Source organism: Pavona decussata, unplaced genomic scaffold (assembly GCF_977016875.1).
Source record: "Pavona decussata unplaced genomic scaffold, jaPavDecu1.1 SCAFFOLD_94, whole genome shotgun sequence".
In the NCBI taxonomy this organism is placed as follows: domain Eukaryota; kingdom Metazoa; phylum Cnidaria; class Anthozoa; order Scleractinia; family Agariciidae; genus Pavona; species Pavona decussata.
In genome coordinates, this window is record NW_028145511.1 from 1,252,852 (window position 1) to 1,275,139 (window position 22,288).

Consider the following 22,288-nt stretch of genomic DNA (forward strand, 5'->3'; position numbering starts at 1 on the left):
TTAGAAAGATTTTGAAATTAAGCATTGAAAAATGGATAAATTATTTTGAATGTATGTTTTAGGAACATGTGGACAAAATAGACTGTTTTCGTTGGCTCCAGAAGATAACAGGACCTAAGCTTTAAGTTATAATTACTATCAATGTTGCGTTTTGTGAAAAAGGGCAGTAAGTTGATCAGGTAAACTATTATGATAAACTTGATACATTATAGAAGCGAGTCTACGTTTGTAAATACAGTGGAACTTGTCCTTACGGACACCTCTTTAATACGGACACCCCTCTATTACGGACAGTTCACTTGGTCCCTGAGAGACCGAAATCCATATAAAGCCTACCTCTCTAAAACGGACACCTCTATAATGCGGACACTAATCCCTGTCCCCTTGGTGTCCGTAATAAAGAGGTTCGACTGTATAGCCTAATGATTTCCATTTAACTAGGTCAAGGACGTCAGAGTCAGGAGTTTCGCTTGGCAGTTTATGGATTAGTTTGGCTGCTTTCAAGTGTAAATGTTCCAAAACAAAAAAACAAAAACAAAAGAAAATTTGTTTACATAGTTTACATAAAAATGGCAATTAACTCCCAGAGGAGAAAAATCCGTATTGTTCCTGTCCACCAACATGGCCGCCATGAAGTCACATGCAAACCATCAATAGGAAAAGGATTTGAAAAAATACTTCTCGGACTAGAAAACTTTTCTGGATTTTTGAGAAACGGACCGAAAGCTATTTCATGCATGTGTACAGACAATTTTAATTGAATTGAAAGCCCTACTGGGCTCTCTCTTCGAGAATACACTGAACTAAAAATTACCACGAAATCACACTTGTGGCCCCTGTGGTTTTTCATACTGGCTGCCGTGAGCGGAAACGCCCTTGGTAAGCAGTTGGGGACATCTTTTTCAAGGACTGGGGATCTTCTTTGAAAAGCTCAGTAGAGCTCGCTAGTATCTTCTGCGACTAAATGTAATAGTTATGCAATGTTACAACTGACGGGTGAATGAAGTTGCTCTCTCTCTTAAATGTAAGGGTGAAGGAGCTACAACCAGTTTACCCGCGCACACGCGTAAACCAGCTGCGATTCAGCTCGATATCGCTGCACATTTTCTGCGAAGTCCTGCAAATTTGCATCAAGCTTCAAAAGCAGTTACCAACGATTAAGACATTTGTTTTGGGGGAGGGGCATTTGATCGCCAAATTCGTCGCTAGGGTGGGGCATTTGAACTAGGGCAGCTCATTTCGTCTGCAGGATATGTCTGAGCCTGACAGGCATGCCAGTCTCAAAAATAACCTGAAGAAGAAAGGACGTGCCTTTGGAAATATTGGAAAAATATATTTCCCTGACCGTGAAATCAGCCTGGCTCTTTTTTAGATTATTCGTTGTACAATTTGTTGCTGATAAGATCCTTTACCAAAGGATCCGGTACATGGTACTTTTACCTTTTAGGAGTTCTTTTCAAAATTTCCGACGATCACCCCCGTCACTTTAATATGCCCCCCTTCCCTCCCTTTAAAGCCTGAACCGCCTGAGGCCCGTTAAGTCTCCCTTGTCCCGCGGCAGACCCGCGGCGGACCCGCGTGGTTTTAACCACTCTTTCCAGACCCCCTTCTGAAGCTCGGTCCTTTGCATTTTGCGAATCCAACATGGCGAGTTTAGCCCTGTTAACGTCCGTGTTCATTTCGTTTTCGTGCTGTCTCAAGCTTTCGTTTGGCGACGAGATAGAAAAAGGTAAGCAGTTATGTCAAAACTGTACTCAATCAATTTTCGCGGGAATTTCGAGGTCTTGTCAATAATGCATGGTTCAATTCTACCTGTTACCATCCCCCCCCGAGCACACCTCCGGGCATTTGTGTACTTGACGTCCTATTTCCCACCCCCGGGCACACCGAAAGAGACAATTCTCCACCCCCGGGACTCATGACATGGACTAAAAAGAGACTGCTTCGTTTTGATGATTTATTTCTTTATTTAAACAAAACCAGGAACCTGAAAAATCCTTAACTTTTAGAACAATTAACTCCCTTCCGAAGTAAAGCGAATATTATAAAACCCGACACACACACTAATACACCAGGAGGGCGTTTCAACCAAACTGCCTCGAAAATTGAAATGTATCTCTACAAAACAACTCTTAAACTCCCGATCATGTTTACTGTAGGTAGTGTCGGTCGACACTATCGGTCGATATATCGACCGACACTCGGCTGATATATCGGCCGAGTACTGATCGATACTCGGTCGACATATCGACCGCGATTGGACCGGGTGTCGGTCGAGTATCGGCCGACTATCGGTTGAGCATCGGCCGATATATCGACGGATGTGTGTGTCGACTGATACGGTTTTAGTCTCGTCGACACTCGGCCGATACCTTATCGATACTTTACCGATAGTCTGCCGATAGCTTACCGATACTCGGGCGATACTCGGCTGACCAAGTGCCAGTCGAGTCTCCGTTGATATATCGGCTGTTAATTGCTCGACACCCCACTGATGCTGTGTCGATATCTTACTTTTAAACGTCGATATAAAAAAGTTTTATCAAGTTTTATAGTAGGGGGGAACCAATAGCTCGCCGTTAGTTCACCGATAGTCGACCGATAGCTCACCGATAGTTCACTGATAGTCGACCGATAGCTCGCCGATAGGTCACCGATAGTTTATCGATAGATCACCGACACTATCGGCCGATGAATAGACCCTCAAAAGAAGGATATCGGCTGAGTATCGGTCGAGTATCGGTCGGATGTTGATCGATTGCCGATACTGGACCAATACTTGACCGACACTCGGCTGACATTCGACCGACACTTGGCTGATATGTCAACTGAGTGTGGACCGCTACTCGGCCGACATATCGACCGAGTGTCGACCGATAGCACCAACCGAGTGCCGACCGATAGTGTCAACCGACACTACCTACAGTAAACATGATCCTAAATTCAATGTGGAATAACATCTTTTGTATTTTCAGTGCAAATAAATTGCTTTTCTACAAGAAGATCAAAATGTTTAACTCAGTATATTTACAACATTAAAACTGCGCCTGAAACAAGCTGAAGCAAGTGAATTCCATTAAAACAAACCATTATTAATTTTTCTTCTGGAGGAAATCCTTTCCTCTTTTATGTTTTGAACTTAATTACTTTTTGTTTTCTTTCATCTGGTCTACGTCAGCTCTCTGACTGGCGAAAATATGCTAGCGTACTCAATGGACTTGCCAGCGAAAAATGTGGCCTTTTTCTGCGTGGTTAGCCACCATGGTGTCACCCATAAGTCCTTGCACGAGTAGTTATTTCGATTTGCCCCACCCCCTACCCCCCTGCAAGACCGCTTGAGGAAATTCCTGACCCCCGGGCCAGACGGGCCTGGTTTTCCCGGGGGTGTGCCCAAGGGGGAGGGGGGATGGTAACAGGTAGAATTGAACCACGCATAAGCTTATTAAGCTTTTATAAAACCAGGAAGTAAATTGCGCAAATCAACAATGAACACTGAGAATTGGCACTATTAACTCAACCTGACGCCAAGTGCAGAATATTGATTGAACCTAGCTGCACCATCTCTACAATCATGAAATCCTTGTTCAAATGTTGAACATTGCACAACTATTGTTTGGTTTGATATTATTTGTTTTAGTAGGTGATACTTCAACCTACCAAAGTACTGTTACAACACTGATAACTGTCTCAGCAGTAATTGTTTGTCTGGTAGCACTCATAAAGTGGTATTGTGCTGGTGGAGTTTGTCGGAGCAAGGCCCGATTGGATGGTAAGATAAAATTGTGAAATGGTTCTGAACTGGATCAGTAGGTAAATTATACTTCTGTAATTGTGGTAAATCATCCAGTAATGCCACACTCTACTTAGAATGAAGTTCCCTGATTTTCTGACTAACAAAAGAGTGGAAAGATATTGGGTCTTGACAATCTGCGAGCCATGGGAGGCAGATGTGAGTGGCACTCAGGTGAGCCTATAAAACACTCCAGTGAGCCTAAATAGCACTCAGGTTAGCTTTATTAAGTAGCTCCCCGGTTAGCTTAATGGTTAGCATTTATGTTGGGGGTTGTTCGTGCCTCCCAAGCCTCAGATATTTGGCTCGCATGGCTCGCACGTTTGGCTTGCATGGCTTGTATGGCTCGCCTGTTTGGCTCGCTGGCTCACACATTTGCCACACTCAAAGATATTCATGAGAAATGAACAACAATAAGAAACCAAAATATTTTTAATTTTTGGAGTTAATGTGTCATAAATTATTTCACAGTCAAAATGACGTTATAAGTATTTAATGGGAGGGGTTCACGGTTCTGTGGATGTCCATGAATCAAAATACTTTTTGTCCTTTGCTCGCTCTCACCCAAGCCTGTTTAATTTAGTTCGTTGTTTATGAACCATTCGGAAGGGAATAGATAACTTGGGTGGTAATTTTTTCACATGATAGCGTTATTTTCCATGCAGATAACATTACTGTAAACACTGTCAACCGTTGAATAAATCCTATGGGTCAACGCTAAATTCAATATCGGCAATATGAGTACAATCCACTAGCATTTTCTGTGAATTTTGGTCATCAGTCATTTTGCTTGGACTAATAATTACAGAATGTGATTACTGAAGTATGTGTGAGTGGGATTTTTAAGGCCATAAAATTGATGAGAAAGAGAAAAAAGCATTTCGATTCATGTACATGCGCTGAAATGTGAACCCCTCCCTTTAATACTGTTAAATTTTATTGATTTTTATTATCATATTTGAGAAACGTAAATTTTAGCAAGCAGCAACATAAAAGGAGATAAGAGTGCTGTGCACTGCTAAAATTTAAGGCCTGATTTGATTGTTAGATCTTTGGCCTTCTTTTTCCTCGCGCAAGCGTAGCGAGGTTAATAAATTTGTCGGGCCGAGCCGGCCCGAGCGGAGCTAAGCCGCGCGAATTCGAGCAAAAAATATATTTATATATAGATATATGTGTATTTGTGTATATGTTTATATCTTTGAAGGTGTCCGCACAAAGTATGATGACGTCAGACTGTCTGGCGTCGTCTGGAGCAAAATTTGCATACATCGGAAAAAATATGCGTGCATGATCAAATTTCAACTGCAATGTTCCAGATGTTCATCAATATTCACTGGATACAGAACTGAATCTTTTTCCTTTCTTTTAGAAATCTTTTTGGTGAAAGATTGCATTGAAGAAATTACACGTTTTGTGGCCGCGGTAAAATAATTTTCCGTGGGAAATAAGTTCATCGAACAGGACAGCACTGCACGCCCGTTGTACATCGCGTCAGAAATAGATTTTCAACCCCAAACTAGCCTGTGGAACTACGAAAAGACCATGCTCATCAAAAAAATTCCTATGCCCCTTTTAACCTCCTCATTTGATGCTGCAATACGTGTAAAGAGGGCTTTCCACCCAACCCCAGCTTCGCGAGGTTTTGCGAGTCACGTATTTCTAGTAACATCTTTTCATTAATGTTGTAAAAAGGAAATTTATTTATCTATTATACTCATCTGAATCCATGCTCTGTCCTTGTTTAAAGGCAAGACTGCAATTGTCACAGGTTCAAACACAGGAATAGGCAAGGAGACTGCTCTAGATTTTGCTAAGAGAGGTGCCAGAGTGATTTTGGCTTGCCGAGACGAAGAGAAGGCCACTAAAGCTGCTAAAGATATCATTGCTAAAACTGGAAGTGATAAAGTTCTTGTCAGAATCCTTGACTTGTCTTCATTTGAGTCAGTGAGAGCCTTTGCAAAGGTTATTAATGAAACAGAAGAAAGGCTGGATATTCTTGTCAATAATGCAGGGCTGGCAACTCCTTACCAACTGACTAAGGATGGCTATGAAACTGTTTTTCAAGTGAACTACCTCAGTCATTTTCTTCTCACCTTGCTGTTGATGGAGAAAATCAAGAAGTCTGTGCCAAGCCGCATTGTTAATGTATCATCAAAACTTCATGATTCTAAACATGTAAAGCTTCAGCTCGACGATTTTGTGCTGTCAAAGGAGAAGTTCCATGGATTTCAACGCTACTCTGAGTCAAAGCTTGCACAGGTTGTGTTTACAAGGGAGCTTAGCCAGAGATTAGAAGGTGAGGGCAAAATATTTAAGCTTATTAATAATTAATTAATTAATTAATTAATTAGTGAATTAGTGAACTCAGTTTTCAATGCCCCCCAAAAAGACCTCTCTAAAGGGCAATTTAGATGGTACGATTTTCTCTTACGATTGTCGCATGCGATTTCTAGAGCGCGCGCTGCTTGCGTCATGTAAAAATCGTACACAACTCTCGCCACTCAACATTGCCTTTACCTATGATTGTCGTAGGATTTTAAAACATGTTTTAAAATCCTACGACGTTTTTCGTGTTGTGCGCGTCTGTTGTAAGGATGTTGTAGGTTGATTTACACGACGCGATTCTTGTTGTAGGCATGGCTTAAGCATGTCGCATGCGACAAATTGTAGGCAAAATCGTACCGTCTAAATCGCCCTTAAAAAAATAATTTCGACTTCACCCTAAGTTGGATGGATGGATGGATGGATGGATGGATGGATGGATGGATGGATGGATAGCCTTTATTTAAACATGATAACTCTGAAAGGTAAAAAGCTTGTAAGCTTGTGGGGTCATGTATGAGGTAAAGGAAGTCTTACTAAGTTGGGTTGCCTGACATCTGCAAACTTGTAGTTACAACAGCTCATGCATATGATACCAATAAGAACCTTTTTTTGTACTAAACAGTCATTGTAACTGTCATTTTACCCAAGTTAATGACACTTTAAGGTGGCCGAACACAGTTTGCGTGCGCTTTACAGATTCTGCTAGTGATGCTATTAAGCGCGCGCTTAAGGGTTGTGGTAAGCAAATACTATCAATCCCTCAATACTAAATGGATCACAAAGGTAAGTTTAGCTGTAAAAATAACTCATTTTTTGTTTGTGAATCCTTCTTCATTTATCGCCAAACAAAAAAAGTGAGTTCACGAAGAGCTAATATTAAGCCTTTTTGTACGCTTTTCATCTTTGCTGAGAAAATCTAATTAAAAGCCACCCATGCGCATTTGAGCAAAAAATTGTGACTGGTTGTTTTAATGAAAATGAACTGTTTTCTAAGGAACCGCTTGTTAGAATTTCGTGAAATTCAACAAAACAGTAGTTCTATAAAAGTGTAACTCGTCTACAAACAAAAAACAAAATCTAACAGAGGGTGTCTTCAAAAAACATTAAAGTGCAAAACCACCTTTCACAGGAGATCTCTCTGTTAAAATTACATGAAAGCAGCGTCACTACGTCAGTATTTCATGAGTTTTTCTGGATACAAAAAATGGAAAAGATTTAATGAGTGCATTTTCTAAAAATTAAGGAAAACCTTTATTTGTGGACGGTTAATAGTTTGCTGTGTTGCCATGGCAACGGCACTTGCTGAACAAGCAGTATCAAAATTTATTCCTTCTTAGTTAATTTTGCACCATGCTAATATAATTTTATTTCGGGTACTCAGAAGTACGTAGTTTTCAAATAATGTTTACTAACACCTTTATACTTGAAAACTGTGTTCTGCCACCTTTAATTACAGGCAACAGAAAGTAAATCAGAAAAATAATCGCAGGATTTGAATGTAGGTCTTCCTGAATGAGTCAAGTTATCAATGTAGACTTCATGTTCCATTTCTACTCAACTCTCATATTTTCAACCCATTTTGCCATCAAAGTGTTTGAACTTTAAAGGGGCTCCAATATCAACATGAAGATTCTTCTCACTGTCCTCCATATATTTCTTATGCTACTAGTTGGGAGATTTTGTCTAAAAATCAACTGAAGGCATTTCATCTTTGGTGATTATTTCCTTTATTCTCCTGACTTAGGAAATTTAGTTATTCAAGTTCAAGTGCACAAAAGCATGACTGTGTGTTAAATGGAACTGCCTTTAATAACCCTTATGAACTTTCCATGAGCTGAACATTTAAACAAAAATTTAATCTCTTACCGACCATTACACTCCAGAGGAGGAATGAGGAATGCCCATTAAAAGTATATCTCATATTGTTACCCTGATTTGGCCCAGTTTGATATAAAAAATGAATGAGCAGATGAAAAGTGGCAGGACATATAAAACTCTGTGGCAATGCTTCAGAATATTTGAAGCAGGCTGATTTTCACCCCTACCGTACACCAACAGAAAAAGAAATCAAAGACAAATTGTAACATGTACTAAATTGGCCATTTCTGAGTTACTTTGAACCTCATTGTGAAAGAGAGGCTGTGCGGAAAGTTTTTATTACGAAAATTAGTTTTCATTCATAAACAAACAAAACTTATTTTCACATGAAAAACTTTGCACTTAGCCTTGCTGTCATATAATGAGGAGGACAGTGTGTCAGAAATTGCCTATTGGCCCATGTGATTGAATCTGATACTAATCAGGTTGATAAGTTGGTAGTCGTGTAAATTAGATTTTGTATGCCTCCTCCTACCCTGGAATAATCCTCCCCACCCCTACCCCCTGTCTCTTTCAAATGTGTAGTTCCAGAAAATATCCATACCCCCCCCCCCCCCCCAAAAAAAAAAAAAAATAGTTTTTTGTTTTGCACCCCCGTCCCATGCCCAGGAAATTCCAGTTAAGCTTCATGCTTTGCTTCTAAAATTTTGACTTTGAAGACCTCCCTTCCCCTAGGAATTTCCGATGACCTTCCATGGATTTTGGTATGGATTTTTTCTGGAACTGCACAATATATATAAGATCCACCCCATCATACACTGTTTAATAGAGAAAATGTGGTTGGGTAAGATCACTGAGTTTTAAATTTTCTGTTAGGTACTGGAGTAACAGTATATGCCCTTCATCCTGGTACCATCAAGTCTGACATTTGGCGTAACGAGAAAGCGCTACACAGACCACCAGGCAAACAGATCTTCCAGTTAATAACATTCCTACTTTTCAAGGATTGCAAGCAGGGAGCACAGACCACAATCTACTGTTCAGTGGCCGAGGAGCTGGCTGGTGTCTCAGGGCTTTACTACAGTGATTGCAAAGTAACAGAATGCAATAAAGTTGCAAAAGATCCAGGTTTGATGAAGAAGCTTTGGGAAGCCAGTGAGAGGATAACTGGAGAATACTGGAAAGATTGAAATGAAAGCTTTGAGCAACTAACTGAAGAGCTCAGTTGAAAACTATGCTAAGTGGAAATTTGGCAATGAATCCAAATTGTTCCAAATTAGGTACATTTTGGCAAGCTTACTCGTTATCAGCTACAATGTAAGGAACATAGTTCCATATCTACCTTCTTTTAGTCTTAAGGCTTGTATTGGCGAAGAATTAGCTTTTGACTTTGAGTTGAAGACATAATACAGCTGCATTGACCATAGCTGCATGCATGTATAAAATCTAAACATTTTTTTTTTCACGCTGCTTTATGCGCCGATCAAATCGAAACTTCAACATCCCCCCCCCCCGGGCAAACCCCAGGCATTTGACTATTTTCTGTGCCCGGGGAGTGGGGAATTTGACGGGTAAGGCCTTCCCGGGGGTGGGGAATTTGACCTTGCCTGGGTGGGGTGGGGAAAATTGAACCGGAGGTGTCAGGTTTCAAATCGCTTTTTTGGGGCGCCACCGAAGACGCTATCAGCTATGAACAAGTTATTGGACGAGATGGAATAGTTTAAAAGAAGAGATATAGCATTTGTCACTGATTTGTGAGCGATTGGCTTACAAAAAAAGGTCTTCAAAAGTGAGAGTGCTCAAATATTAATTATTTTTTATAGATTGTATATAAACGATTTAGATTTTTTATGCAATGAGTCAACTTGCGTCTTTGTCCCGCATTTGTGTCTACAGAGGTTTTTAGAATAGCCATAAAACAGCAGTGAACAGTGAAAGAAAAAAAAACACTATCGAATGAAAAACCGCCGCTTTGGCTTAAACTGCAGAATACCCTGCAACTCAAACAGTCTACGTAGTCGGCTAACTCATTTTAACTCATTTTTATGTATTTCTCGTTAAACAACCTTTGCCGTGTTTCGGAGTTAGAGCAGCTTACACTTGCCGATTGACATTGTCCGACTTAATTAATTCAATTTCCAATCATTTTTTAATAGTTTCAATGTTAAAGTTGTGGTTTTTGTAGTAACTCATGACAGGAGCCGACAACGCTTGTTGTTTAGGAGGGGCATTTGACAGATAAATCCGACGATAAGGTGAGGGCATTTGAACACCATTTGGCCCGAGGTGGCGGGAATTTGAACGATCCAATCTTCAAAAGTTCAAATGCCCGGAGTTTGCCCGGGGGGGGGGGGGGGATGTTGAAGTTTCGAGTTGATCGGCGCATTAGCAGAAGTACTGCCAAAATTGGGGCCCTGCAAATACACAAGGAAGTAAATTAACTATAAGTATAACGAAATGTAGCATATTAAAACAGTTTTCTTTTGCAGACTTTTTGAAAACATCAATCTGCAATGAATCAAACCTGTAAGTGATCCATCTTAGTCGGGTTTGCAAAGCAAAATTTGGACTGCTCAGGAACCAATCAGAATGGGACTAGGGGTACGGTACCTGATATCATTGTACTCTCACCTTGTATCAAATAGACTCAAAAGACTGCTGCTTGCTTTCTTCTCTGAAAAGAACCAACGTTTGTTGAATCATTTGGCCTTGGCCTTAATGAGCTCATTGTAAATTTTTTTTCTATCGCTTTAAGACATGTACATGTATTTGTCTATGATGGATTAAAATAGGTAAGGGGTAAGTTTCCAAAGAAACTGTGGTGCTGTGTCGTTGGGGAGTAGAAACGAATGTTTGGTTGACGAAGGACTAACACTCGAAACGTCAGCACTCGCATCTCTTTACGGTGGCTAAATTACCTTTAGTTATCAACTGTTGATAAACCAAACATTCATTTCCACATTTAATGAGCATTATTTATCCAGGCTATATAAACAATAGCCTCCATTTGGCGCGAAAATATGCTCAGATATTTGTCCGCGGACATTATCTGTACCGAGAAGCAGACAGTTTTCTGAGAGTGGGGAGAGCGAAGCTCGAGGAAAACTGTGAGCTTCGAGGAGCAGATAATGTCCAAGGACAAATATCTGTTAGCATATTTTTGAAGCCAAATGGAGGCTATTGTGGTTATTATCCTTCAAATATTTTTCGCAACATGTAACAACGAGCTTGAAGAACAGTTTACCGTCAAAAACGTTTAGAGCGTATGTTGTTTCCTGATACTGCTTTATCGACCAGCAGGGTTATCTCTCCTTCTGTCACAAAAGCAAACTGTTACCCCATCTTGACATTAATTTAAATTGTAAACAAGACGCGCCTTGCAGTTTTTGAAATTGGCCGGAATATCACTTGGGGAATATCATCGGATATTCCCCAGTTTTAGCTGGGGTATATTCGGTCACGTAAGGCGTTAAGACCAATCGCGAGCGAGCGAAAATATTTGATGGATTATAAACATATATATTTTTACCTCTGTCAGTATATTGAGACACACTCTACATTCAAAATGAAATACTAAAAATTTGTAGCCTAAGAAAATGTTTTGTAAAAACCCAAACGTAAGCAGAACTGACGCAAACTCATAGAGCGGTTTTTAATTGAGTGTCGAAAGGAATTCTCGTTTGCTTTGGTTTCGCTTATTACGCTCTGTGATTGGTTGACAAAACTCGTGCCACTTTCTCAACCAATGAGAATCAAAATCAATCGTGGCTTGCTTGCCCGCGCTTGGCGCCGGTTACATGTATTTGCTTCGAGTTCTGATTGTTTCATTGCGCTGTTTACATCGCGTTGTGATCGACCAGAGTAATTACTTAGGTTTTGGTTTTACGACACTCTAATGAAAACCGCTCTAAAGTTGACCAAAATTATAGAAGTAGAGAAGTGTCTGTAATACAGAGGTCATGTCATTTTGAAAGGTTTTATGGCAGGATTGAGTGCACTTTAAAGTAAAACTGACTCAAATAATATGTAAGTTACTTCTAAACTATTTAAAAGACATTTAACTAAAATACGTTTGTAAACTTTATCACTTACGAACCATTGTTCGTAACTAACAGACAAAACACTATGTTACATATTCATTGTAAATTATAACATAGCGCGCGTGCTTTCCTACTTAATTCCTATTGGCGTCATCATGGTACATTTCTCCGTGCGTGAAAACATGCGCGCGCTATCATATAAGAAACATTTTACAGAGAGACAACACTATAATAGAATGTATATTTATAAGAACTTGTCGTAGTTTAATAAAACTAGATTAACCGTTTAATAAAACTAGATTAACCGATACGAGAAACCACTTTCACCTTTGTATTTTTGTACAGCAAGAGACGTTTTTAATTAATCAGGAACAAATCCTGTTTTCCAGGGCTTAATTACTTTATTTTCACTATGTTGTAAAATAATTGGTTCATGTTTTTAGCTATGCGTATATCGAGTTATGGATGCACTTGGGAAGATTGGAGAGCACTCAAGAAGCTAGAGTTGCTCTCGGCTACGCCTCGAGCAACTCTTACGCTTCTTTCGTGACCTCCAAACTTCCCGCGTTCACCATTACTCGATATAAGCACGCTAAGCATGAACCATTTCTTAAGGAATTTACATACAATTCCGAGAACGTCTTGTAATATTCTTCAACTGTGGCGCTTTAAGTGCATTAAGACCTGTGCAATATTGGTTTTGATAAAATTTTGAAAGATTTTGAAATTCAGCATTGAAAAATGGATGAATTCTTTTGAATGCTTGTTTTAGGAACGTGGACACAATAGACTGTTTTCGTTGGCTCTAGAAGATAACAGGACCTCTTGAAACGGGCCTCAAACAGGTCTTAATCAGGCGTACGTGGTTCTCTCAGAAGTCCCGAAAGCATTTGGGTCCGAAAAACTACGGGCGCTTTGTTCATTGCCAGAAAGTCGATTTTTAACAATTTTGAAAGATGAAGAAACACGCAGGGCTTGTTTGCACACACAAAAAAACCGCCAATCAATAGGTAGTTTGCATTGCCTTCATGCTGGTGGACAAAACAAAAGAAAAAATCTTCACATAGTTTGCATGAAAATGGCAGTTAAATCTTACTGTTCCTGTACACCAATGATGGCCGCCATGACGTCACATACAAACCATCAATCAGGAAACGGATTTGAAAATACATTTCGGGTCAGAAGACCTTTCTGGATTTTTTAGAAACGGACCGAAAGCTATTTTATGCATGTGTACGGACAATTTTAATTGAATTGGCATCCCTACTGGATCTCTATTTAATTAGCTTTAGCCGAAATACCATGAACTAAAAATTACCACGAAATCACACTTGTGGCCCCTGTGATTTTTCATAGTGGTTCCCGTGAGCGGAAACGCCCTTGGTAAGCAGTTGGGGACATCTTTTTCAAGGACTAGGGATCTTCTTTAAAAAGCTCTGTAGAGCTTGCTAATATCTCCTGCAACTAGAATGTTATAGTTATACAATGTTTCAACTGACGGGTGAGTAATGTTTCTCTCTCTCTAATGTATGACTGAAGGAGCTACAACTTCCTTTTAGGCCAGTTCAACCGTGCACACGCGTAAAACAGCTGCGATTTCAGCTGGACATCGCTGTACGTTTTCTGCGAAGTCCTACAAATTTCCATCAAGCTTCAAAAGCATTTACCAACCATTAAGACATTTGTTTTTGGGGAGGGGCATTTTATCGCCGAATTCGTCGCTAGGGTGGGGCATTTGAACCAGGGTGGCTCATTTCGTCTTCAGGGTATGTCTGCGACTGACAGGTATGTCAAATTCAAACAAACCCTGAAGAAGAAAGGCCGTGCCTTTGGAAATATTGGAAAATATATATTTTTCTGACCGTGAAATCAGCCGTGCTCTTTTTTACATTATTTGTTGCACAATTTGTTGCTGATAAGATCCTTTACCAGAGGATCCGGTACCCGGTACTTTTATTTTGTTGCAGTGGTCCTTTCAAACAGTTACTGGTTTTTACCTTTTAGGAATTCTTTTCAAAATTTCCGACGATCACCCCCGTCACTTTTATGTAGCCCCCTCCCCTCCCTTTGAAGCCTGAACCGCCTGAGGCCCGTTAAGTCTCCCTTGTCCCGCGGCAGACCCGCGGTGGACCCGCGGAGTGGTTAACTGTCTCTTTCCAGACCCCTTTCTCGAGCTCGGTCCTCTGCATTTGGCGAATCCAACATGGTTGGGTTAACCCTGATAACGTGCGTGTTCATTTCGTTCTCGTGCTGTCTCAAGCTTTCGTTTGGCGTCGAGATAGAGAAAGGTAAGTAGTTATGTCAAAGCTGTACTCAATCAATATTTGCGGGGAACTTCGAGGTCTTATCAATATTAAGCTTTTATAAAACCAAGAAGCAAATTGCGCAAATCAACAATGAACACTGAGAATTAATATTAGCACTCGGTCAGTATAAAATGCAGACTGCAGACTGGGTATGAAATGCAGACTAGGTATAAAATGCAGACTGCAGACTGGGTACAAATTGCAGACTGATATCAAAACCGTCTCTTCGTCAAATACAGGATACATTTTCAATTTTCAACTTACCCTAGTGTCACGCAATCACATTTCCGAGATCATCTCCCAATTGACCTTATCTTTGACCCATTTCTCAACAGTTTGTTTTCTTTATCTCGATTTGGTAGCTTTCATTTCCTGAGGCCCTTTCTTCACAAAGAAGACTCGAGCTTAATCGCTTTGCATTAGTTCGTAAACAATTACGCCCATGACGGTTTTCGTAATTATCATATATTATAAGGGAAACAGCCTTGATTTCCGAGGGGGCAAGCAATTTGACATCAACAGATTTTAACTAGTTTCTTTGAATATTAACGAAGTTTGTCAAAGACAAATTGTATACCTTCAGTATTTTAGCAATACATGAACGCATATTTTATTCAAAAAAATTGAGCCTCTCTATGGGTATTTCCAAAGAAATCGAAGACGCGAAGATCACCGCTGAAAAACGAAGACTTCAAGATTGAAGCGAAGATCTGAAAATTTACCAAATTTGCGTGATCAATTTGAACACTCAGATATAAATAATTTACTAGAAGTACGTGACTCGCAAAACCTCGCGAAGCTGGGGCTGGGTGGAAAGCCCTCTTTACACGTATTGTAGCATCAAACGAGGAGATTAAAAGGCGCATAAGATTTTTTTTTTTATGAGCATAGTGTTTTCGTAGTTCCACGGGCTAGTTTGCGGTTGAAAATCTATTTCTGTCGCGACGTAATGTACAACGGGCGTGCAGCGCTGTCGTGTTCGATGAATTTATTTCCCACGGAAAATTATTTACCGCGGCCACAAAGCGTGTAATTTCTTTAATGCACTATTTCACCAAAAAAGATTTCTAAAAGAAAGGGAAAAGATTCTGGAGAGATAGTTCTGTATCCAGTGAATATTGATGAACATTGCAGTTGAAATTTGATCATGCACGCATATTTTTTTCGATGTATGCAAATTTTGCTCCAGACAACGCCAGACAGTCTGACGTCATTGTGCGGACACCTTCAAAGATATAAACATATATCAACATATATATATATATATATATAAATATATTTTTCGCTCGAATTCGCGCGGCTTAGCTCCGCTCGGGCCGGCTCGGCCCGACAAATTTATTAACCTCGCTACGCTCGGGCCTTCGGCCCTCGCTTCGCGAGGAATTAATTTATTATTAAAACTGTCAAAACTCGTAAACGCTACCGAAAGTATCTGTTATTTCTGAATTTTGGCATTTTTAACCACATTTCTGTGTTAAAATTGGGTTGACAGACCTCCGCGACTCCCACTGTGTGTCCGTTGTGTTCATAAAAGCCTTTTCAGATTTGGTTTTACAAGCATGCATGTCTTTAAGCGATTTTCCTTTTCTATAAGAAAATCTTCCCTTTGGATCAAAATGTGATGCGACCGCTCTTATGTTTGTCTTGATCGTGAGGGGGAATTCTCAAATATACTGAATGGAGTGTTCGACTTACTGATCACTAAGAGCAGTAAGGATTAGGCGTTAATATGCCATTGCGTATGTGAGCTCTGTGATATTTGTTAAGCTTATCAGCTTCTATTGACTTCAAGACTTTAGGTAGCGCTAAATAAACGTTGTCTGTAAAGATACAGGATCCGTGGATTTCTTAACTCGTGAATTAATGTTTCTGCTATTGTATCTCGCTGCGTGAGGATTACACGGATATGAGTTTCTAACAGATCATGACAGATCGTCATCTTTACAAAGCTTATCATTGTAGTTGTCTCTTGCTTTCGAGAACCATAGCTTTGTTGTAGCGCTGTCCTTTAGCTCTTACTTATCAATTGTGAATAACACTGAATAAACGTTTAAACCATTTCAATCTGAAAAAACGAAGATCTTCCTAAAAAACCCAAAGATTTGCAAAAAAAATCGTGAAGAATATGAAGAGCGTGGGTACCCATAGAGAGGCTCAACATTATTTTACTCCCACCATGACTACCATGTCACTTACCAATGTCGCCGATGTCATGTTGACGCAAAGTGGCAAAAAGGTCAACCACGTGCGAAGTAAAGGTCATGTGTCCACGTTATTGCTTACATCATGCTATGGGGTTGTTTATTTCAAGGTTGACGCTTTTCGAAAAGAATATTAATAGTAATGTCAATTTCATGGGAAACGATCTCGAAAGACGATTGTATGGCACTAGCGTAAGTTAAGTTGAAAAATTCAAAACGTATCCTGTATTTGACGTCAAGAGGCAGTTTTGGTCTCAGTCTGCATTTATACCTGGTCTGCAGTCTGCAGTCTGCATTTCATACCTAGTCTGCATTTTATACCCAGTGTGCAGTCTGCAGTCTGCAATCTGCAGTCTGCAGTCTGCATTTTATACTGACCGTATTAGCACTATTAACTCAACCAGATGCCAAGTGCAGAATATTGATTGAACCTAGCTGCACCATCTCTGCAATCGTGAAATCCTTTTTTGAATATTGAACATTGCACAACTATTGTTTGGTTTGATATTATTTGTTTTAATAGGTGATGCTTCAACCTACCAAAGTACTGTTGCAACACTGATAACTGTCTCAGCAGTAATTGTTTGTGTGGTAGCACTCATAAAGTGGTATTGTGCTGGAGGAGTTTGTCGGAGCAAGGCCCGATTGGATGGTAAGATAAAATATTATTGTGAAATGGTTCTAAACTGGATCAGTAGGTACTTACTTGACTATAATTGTGGTTAATTATCCAGTAATGCCACACTCTACTGAGAATAAAGTCCCCTGATTTTCTGACTAACAAAATTGACAAAGGTGAAAAGATGTTCATGATAGAAGAAACCAAAATAATTTGAGTTTGAGTTGAATTTGAGTTGTGTCATAAATTATTTCACATTCAAAATGATGTAAGTATTTTTAAATACTGTTAAATTTTTTTATTATCATATTTGAGAAATGTAAATTTTAGCAAGCACGAACATAAAAGGAGATAAGAGTTCTGTTCACTGCTAAAATTTAAGGCATGATTGACTGTCAGATCTTTGGCTTTCCTTCAGCATCTTTTCATTAATGTATTAAAAAGGAAATTTATTGTATATTACACTCATCTGAAGCCATGCTCTGTCCTGTTTCTAGGTAAAACTGCAATTATCACAGGTTCAAACACAGGAATAGGCAAGGAGACTGCTCTAGATTTTGCTAAGAGAGGTGCCAGAGTGATTTTGGCTTGCCGAGATGAAGAGAAGGCCACTAAAGCTGCTAAGGATATCATTGCTGAAACTGGAAGTGATAAAGTTGTTGTCAGGGTCCTTGACTTGTCTTCATTTGAGTCAGTTAGAGCCTTTGCAAAGCTTATTAATGAAACAGAAGAAAGGCTTGATATTCTTGTCAATAATGCAGGGCTGGGAATGCCTTACCAACTGACTAAGGATGGCTATGAAACTGTTTTTCAAGTGAACTACCTCAGCCATTTTCTTCTAACCTTGCTGTTGATGGAGAAAATCAAGAAGTCTGTGCCAAGCCGCATTGTTAATGTATCATCAATGGCTCATGATGCTAAACGTGTAAAGCTTCAGCTAGATGATTTTGTGCTGTCAAAGGAGAAGTACGATGCATTTCCACGCTATGCCGAGTCAAAGCTTGCACAGGTTGTGTTTACAAAGGAGCTTAGCCAGAGATTAGAAGGTGAGGGCAAAATATTAAAGCTTAATTATATTAATTAGTGAACTCAATTTTCAATGCCCCCAAAAAAGACCTCTCTTGAAAAATATTTCGACTTCATCCTAAGTTGGATGGATAGATAGCCGTTATTTAAACACGATAAGTCTTAAAGCTGAAAAGCTTGTGGGGTCGTGTTTAAGGTAAAGAAAGACTTACTAAGTTAGCTTGCCTGACATCTGCAAACTTGTAGTAACAGCAATTTATGCATATGATACCAAGAACCTTTTTTGTACTGAACAGTGGTTGTAACTGTCATTTTACCCAAGTTAATGACACTTAAAAGGTAACAGAAAGTAAATCAGAAAAATGTCCACAGGATTTGAATGTTGGTCTTCCTGAATGAGTCAAGTTATCATGTAGACTTCATGTCATTTCTACTATTCTCTCATATTTTTCAACCCATTTTGCCATCAAAGTGTTTCAACTGTATTGTGAAGTGTAGGAAATTTAGTTATTCAAGTGCAAGTGCACAAAAGCATGACTGTGTGTTAAATGGAACTGCCTTATAACCCTTATGAACTTTTTTTCCATTAGCTAAACATTTAAATACAAATTTATTTCTTACCGACCATTACAGTTGTCAGAGGAATGCCCATCAAAAGTGTTTCTCATATTATTACCCTGGTTTGGCCCAATTTGATAGACAAAATGAATGAGCAGATGAAAAGTGGCCCGACGTATAAAAATCTGTGGCAATGCTTCAGAATTTTTGAGGCAGGCCGATTTTCACCCCCACTGACCCCAACAGAAAAGGAAATCAGCCGACAAATTGTAACACGTAAATTTGCCATTTCTGAGTTACTTTGAACCTCATTGTGAAAGGGAGGCTGTTTGCAAAGTTTTTATTACGAAAATTAGTTTTCATTCATAAACAAACAAAACTTATTTGCACATGAAAAACGTTGCACTATAGCCTTGCTTTCATTATGAGGAGGACAGTGTGTCAGAAATTGCCTATTGGCCCATGTGATTGAATCTGATACCAATCAGGTTGATAAGTTGGTAGTCGTGTAAATTAGTGTTAACACAGATTTTGTATGCCTCCTCCTACCCTGGAATAATCCTCCCCACTCCCTGTCTCTTTCAAATGTGTAGTTCCAGAAAATATTCATACCCACCTCCCCCCCACCCCCCACCAAAGGATTTTTTTGTTTTGCACCCCCGTCCCAGGCCTAGGAAATTCCAGTTTAGCTTCGTACTTTGTTTCTAAAATTTCGACTTGAAGACCCCCCTCTCCCTAGGAATTTCCAATGACCTTCCATGGGGAGGGTATGGATTTTTTCTGAAACTGCACAATATATGTTAGATCCACCCCATCATGCAGGTTTAATAGAGGAAACGTGGTTGTGTAAGACCATTGAGTTTTAATTTTTCTGTTAGGTACTGGAGTAACAGTATATGCCCTTCATCCTGGTGCCATTAAGTCTGACATTTGGCGTAACTGGAAAGCGCTACACAGACCACTTGGCAAACAGATCTTCCAGTTAATAACATTCCTTATTTTCAAGGATTGCAAGCAGGGAGCACAGACCACAATCTACTGTTCAGTGGCCGAGGAGCTGGCTGGTGTCTCAGGTCTTTATTATAGTGATTGCAAAGTGAAAGAGTGCAATGAAGTTGCAAAAGATCCTGGTTTGATGAAGAAGCTTTGGGAGGCAAGTGAGAGGATAACTGGAGAAATCTGGAAAGATTGAAATGAAAGCTTTGAGCGACTAACTGAAGAGCTCAGTTGAAAACTATGCTAAGTGGAAATTTGGCCGTGAATCCAAATAATTTGAAATCTGGAAAGATTGAATTTGATCCTTAATTGGACAGTGTTACATGTAATTGAAATAGACTCAGACAGTCTGCCAATATATTCTAGCAAGAGTGTAAGGTTTATAGAACCCCTCCTCGCTGCCTCTATTGACACATCTGCTCTGACTTTCTACTTATCTTTAATTTTAGGTGCGATTTGCTTGTTTTAAGAGAGGGCAGGGCATTTTGATTTCCATCCAGTTTAAAGTGCCCCTAACCCTTCAATTTGTTTTCTTTTGGTAGATTTCCATTTCTGTGAAGAACTCATTTTCGAAATTTTTTTTCAGAAATATTGAATCCTTTTTTTTTACAAGGGCTTAAAGTTACTGAAATTTTTGAATTTTTGCGCCCTTTAAGCCCCGCTGGACAAATTTTTGTCTCGTGGGCTCATTAGGAACGAGCCAATGGGAAGCGACACTTTCTTCGCTGTGACGTAAGAAAAGGCCTCGGATCGTTATCAGAAGGAATCTTATGCATGCTGATTCCTTTCTCTACATTTCGAGAGTTGTTCCATCCAAAAACCACACATTTTCCAACCATTTTCTCTGTTTACAATTGAAGCATTACCGCGAATCTTCGGATATTTTTGCACGATGTCCTTTTCTTACGTCACACTCCATATTTGGCCGAGTGGGGGACTAATGCGAACGATAGGTGAAAATATCGACAAGACTGCCTTCCTTCTAGCGCTTGTAAAAACAAAAGGATTCAATATTTCTCAAAAATTTTTTCGAAAATGAGTTCTTGAAAGATATGGAAATCTACCAAAAGAAAACAAATTGAAGGGTTAGGGGCACTTTAATGGTTTTCTGTAACAAGAAATCTTTAGTTCATAGATCATCTTTTGTTGAAGAAATTAGGTGGTTGCACCCATTGGTAAAAAAATACACAGTTTAAGGACGGTGCCTACTATTGTTACTGCGCATACGTTCAGCGCATCTCGAGATACTCGGGTTTCCTATGGGTGGTGCCTACTAATACAGGAATATTTTTGCGCGGTTTAAAACTATACGGAGAAAGCAGAACTTTGCAAATGCTTTTGGTATCTCATAAGAAAATTGGGGGCAGCCATGCATTTTTCAGAGATAATTAAGCGTCAATTTAGGAAAAAGTCCCATACATTGCTTTATATTTTGGCGCTTTTAAGAGATATTATTGCTTAGTTATCTCTGAAAAATGCATGGTTACCCCCAATTTTCTTTTTGGATTCCAGTAGCCCTTGCCAAGATCTGCGTTTCCCGCATAGTCATAAACCGGACAAAAATACCTCGGTATTAGTAGGCACCGTCCTTAAAAGAAACCAAAAATACAGAAAAAATTCATGAAACAGTGCTGTCACCTTTGGGTTAGGTTATTTTGGGTTTTTACTGTTGGTTCAGATCACCTACTTGATGAGATCCACAAGCTATTTGGTGTACCAAACACCGTGCATAAATATTAATTAACAAAACAGCAACTGTGAACCCCTACACCAACTGTAATAGTCACCAATTAAAAGGCTTTGTCAGACTGGGGCATTTGTAGAAATCATACCAGCTAAGACAAAGGAAGTAATAGAAAAGAATGAAGAGCAACAAAGAAACAGTTGAAAAAATCACTGACTCTTAAGCTTGATAACAAGGAGATCCAGAGAGTAGATAAAAATAAATTCTTAGGAATTATAATTGACCAGCACTTAACATGGAAGAATCATATTGATTATATCACTAAGAAGATAATAAAAACCACCGGTATGCTATGTAGGATTTGCTTCTATGTCAGTCAAGTACTATTGAAAATATTATACAGTAGTTTGATTTACCCTTACCTGCATTACGGAAATATCGTCTGGGCAAATAATTACCCCACAAGGCTAATGAAATTGTTCAAATTACAAAAAAAAGCACTACGTATCATAACATTCTCTCCATATACCGCACCATCTCTTCCTCTTTTTATAAAGACGGGTGTCTTAAATATTCACCAAATTAATGACCTACTAATCGGATATTTCAGTTTTAGTCTTATCAGTAAATCGTAACCCACCTATTTCAGTGACCTCTGCATTGAAAACACGCAAGTCCATGGTTATAATATCAGGAATTGAAAAAATCTACATACGTTTTTTAACTGAACTAACTATGGAAAATACCCTTTAAGAAGTAAGATAGTTGATACATGGAACAAAACTCCTCTAGAAATAAAACGATCTCTTTAGAATTTTAGTATACATGTTTTCAAAAAGAAAATGAAGCAATTCCTTCTCTTTCAATGATTATGATATAGGCATTAACTTACATAATTTTACTTGCCCCTTTTATTATAACTGTT

General features: G+C 39.3%; 2 protein-coding genes across 4 annotated transcripts; both read left to right on the forward strand.

Moving 5' to 3' along the window:
- Positions 1–1,627: 1,627 nt before the first annotated feature.
- Positions 1,628–9,212, forward strand: LOC146473288 (retinol dehydrogenase 12-like). Its single transcript, XM_085118506.1, has 4 exons — positions 1,628–1,729; positions 3,641–3,769; positions 5,538–6,086; positions 8,810–9,212. Exons 1-4 carry the CDS (start codon positions 1,645–1,647, stop codon positions 9,121–9,123), a joined length of 1,077 nt encoding a protein of 358 aa, XP_084974632.1. The 5' UTR covers positions 1,628–1,644; the 3' UTR covers positions 9,124–9,212.
- A 4,938-nt stretch (positions 9,213–14,150) lies between these two features.
- LOC146473289 (retinol dehydrogenase 12-like) lies at positions 14,151–21,716 on the forward strand. 3 transcript variants are annotated; one of them, XR_014866420.1, is made up of 5 exons: positions 14,151–14,261; positions 17,004–17,132; positions 17,597–18,145; positions 19,562–20,880; positions 21,276–21,716. XR_014866420.1 is itself a non-coding variant. In XM_085118510.1 (5 exons), exons 1-4 carry the CDS (start codon positions 14,177–14,179, stop codon positions 19,873–19,875), a joined length of 1,077 nt encoding a protein of 358 aa, XP_084974636.1. In that variant the 5' UTR covers positions 14,151–14,176; the 3' UTR covers positions 19,876–19,877; positions 19,978–21,716. The 3 variants fall into 3 exon arrangements, 2 of the variants coding, with proteins under 2 accessions (XP_084974636.1, XP_084974635.1); XM_085118510.1 differs by having other exon boundaries at positions 19,562–19,877; positions 19,978–21,716; XM_085118509.1 differs by having other exon boundaries at positions 19,562–21,716.
- Positions 21,717–22,288: the final 572 nt, after the last annotated feature.

Excerpts from the sequence above, each read along its gene's own strand:
- LOC146473288 (XM_085118506.1), top strand. The coding sequence starts at position 1,645 with ATGGCGAGTTTAGCCCTGTTAACGTCCGTGTTCATTTCGTTTTCGTGC. Across the intron at positions 1,730-3,640 it reads TGGCGACGAGATAGAAAAAG|GTGATACTTCAACCTACCAA; the intron begins GTAAGCAGTTAT and ends TTGTTTTAGTAG. Across the intron at positions 3,770-5,537 it reads GAGCAAGGCCCGATTGGATG|GCAAGACTGCAATTGTCACA; the intron begins GTAAGATAAAAT and ends CCTTGTTTAAAG.
- LOC146473289 (XM_085118509.1), top strand. The coding sequence starts at position 14,177 with ATGGTTGGGTTAACCCTGATAACGTGCGTGTTCATTTCGTTCTCGTGC. Across the intron at positions 17,133-17,596 it reads GAGCAAGGCCCGATTGGATG|GTAAAACTGCAATTATCACA; the intron begins GTAAGATAAAAT and ends TCCTGTTTCTAG. Across the intron at positions 18,146-19,561 it reads GCTTAGCCAGAGATTAGAAG|GTACTGGAGTAACAGTATAT; the intron begins GTGAGGGCAAAA and ends TTTTTCTGTTAG.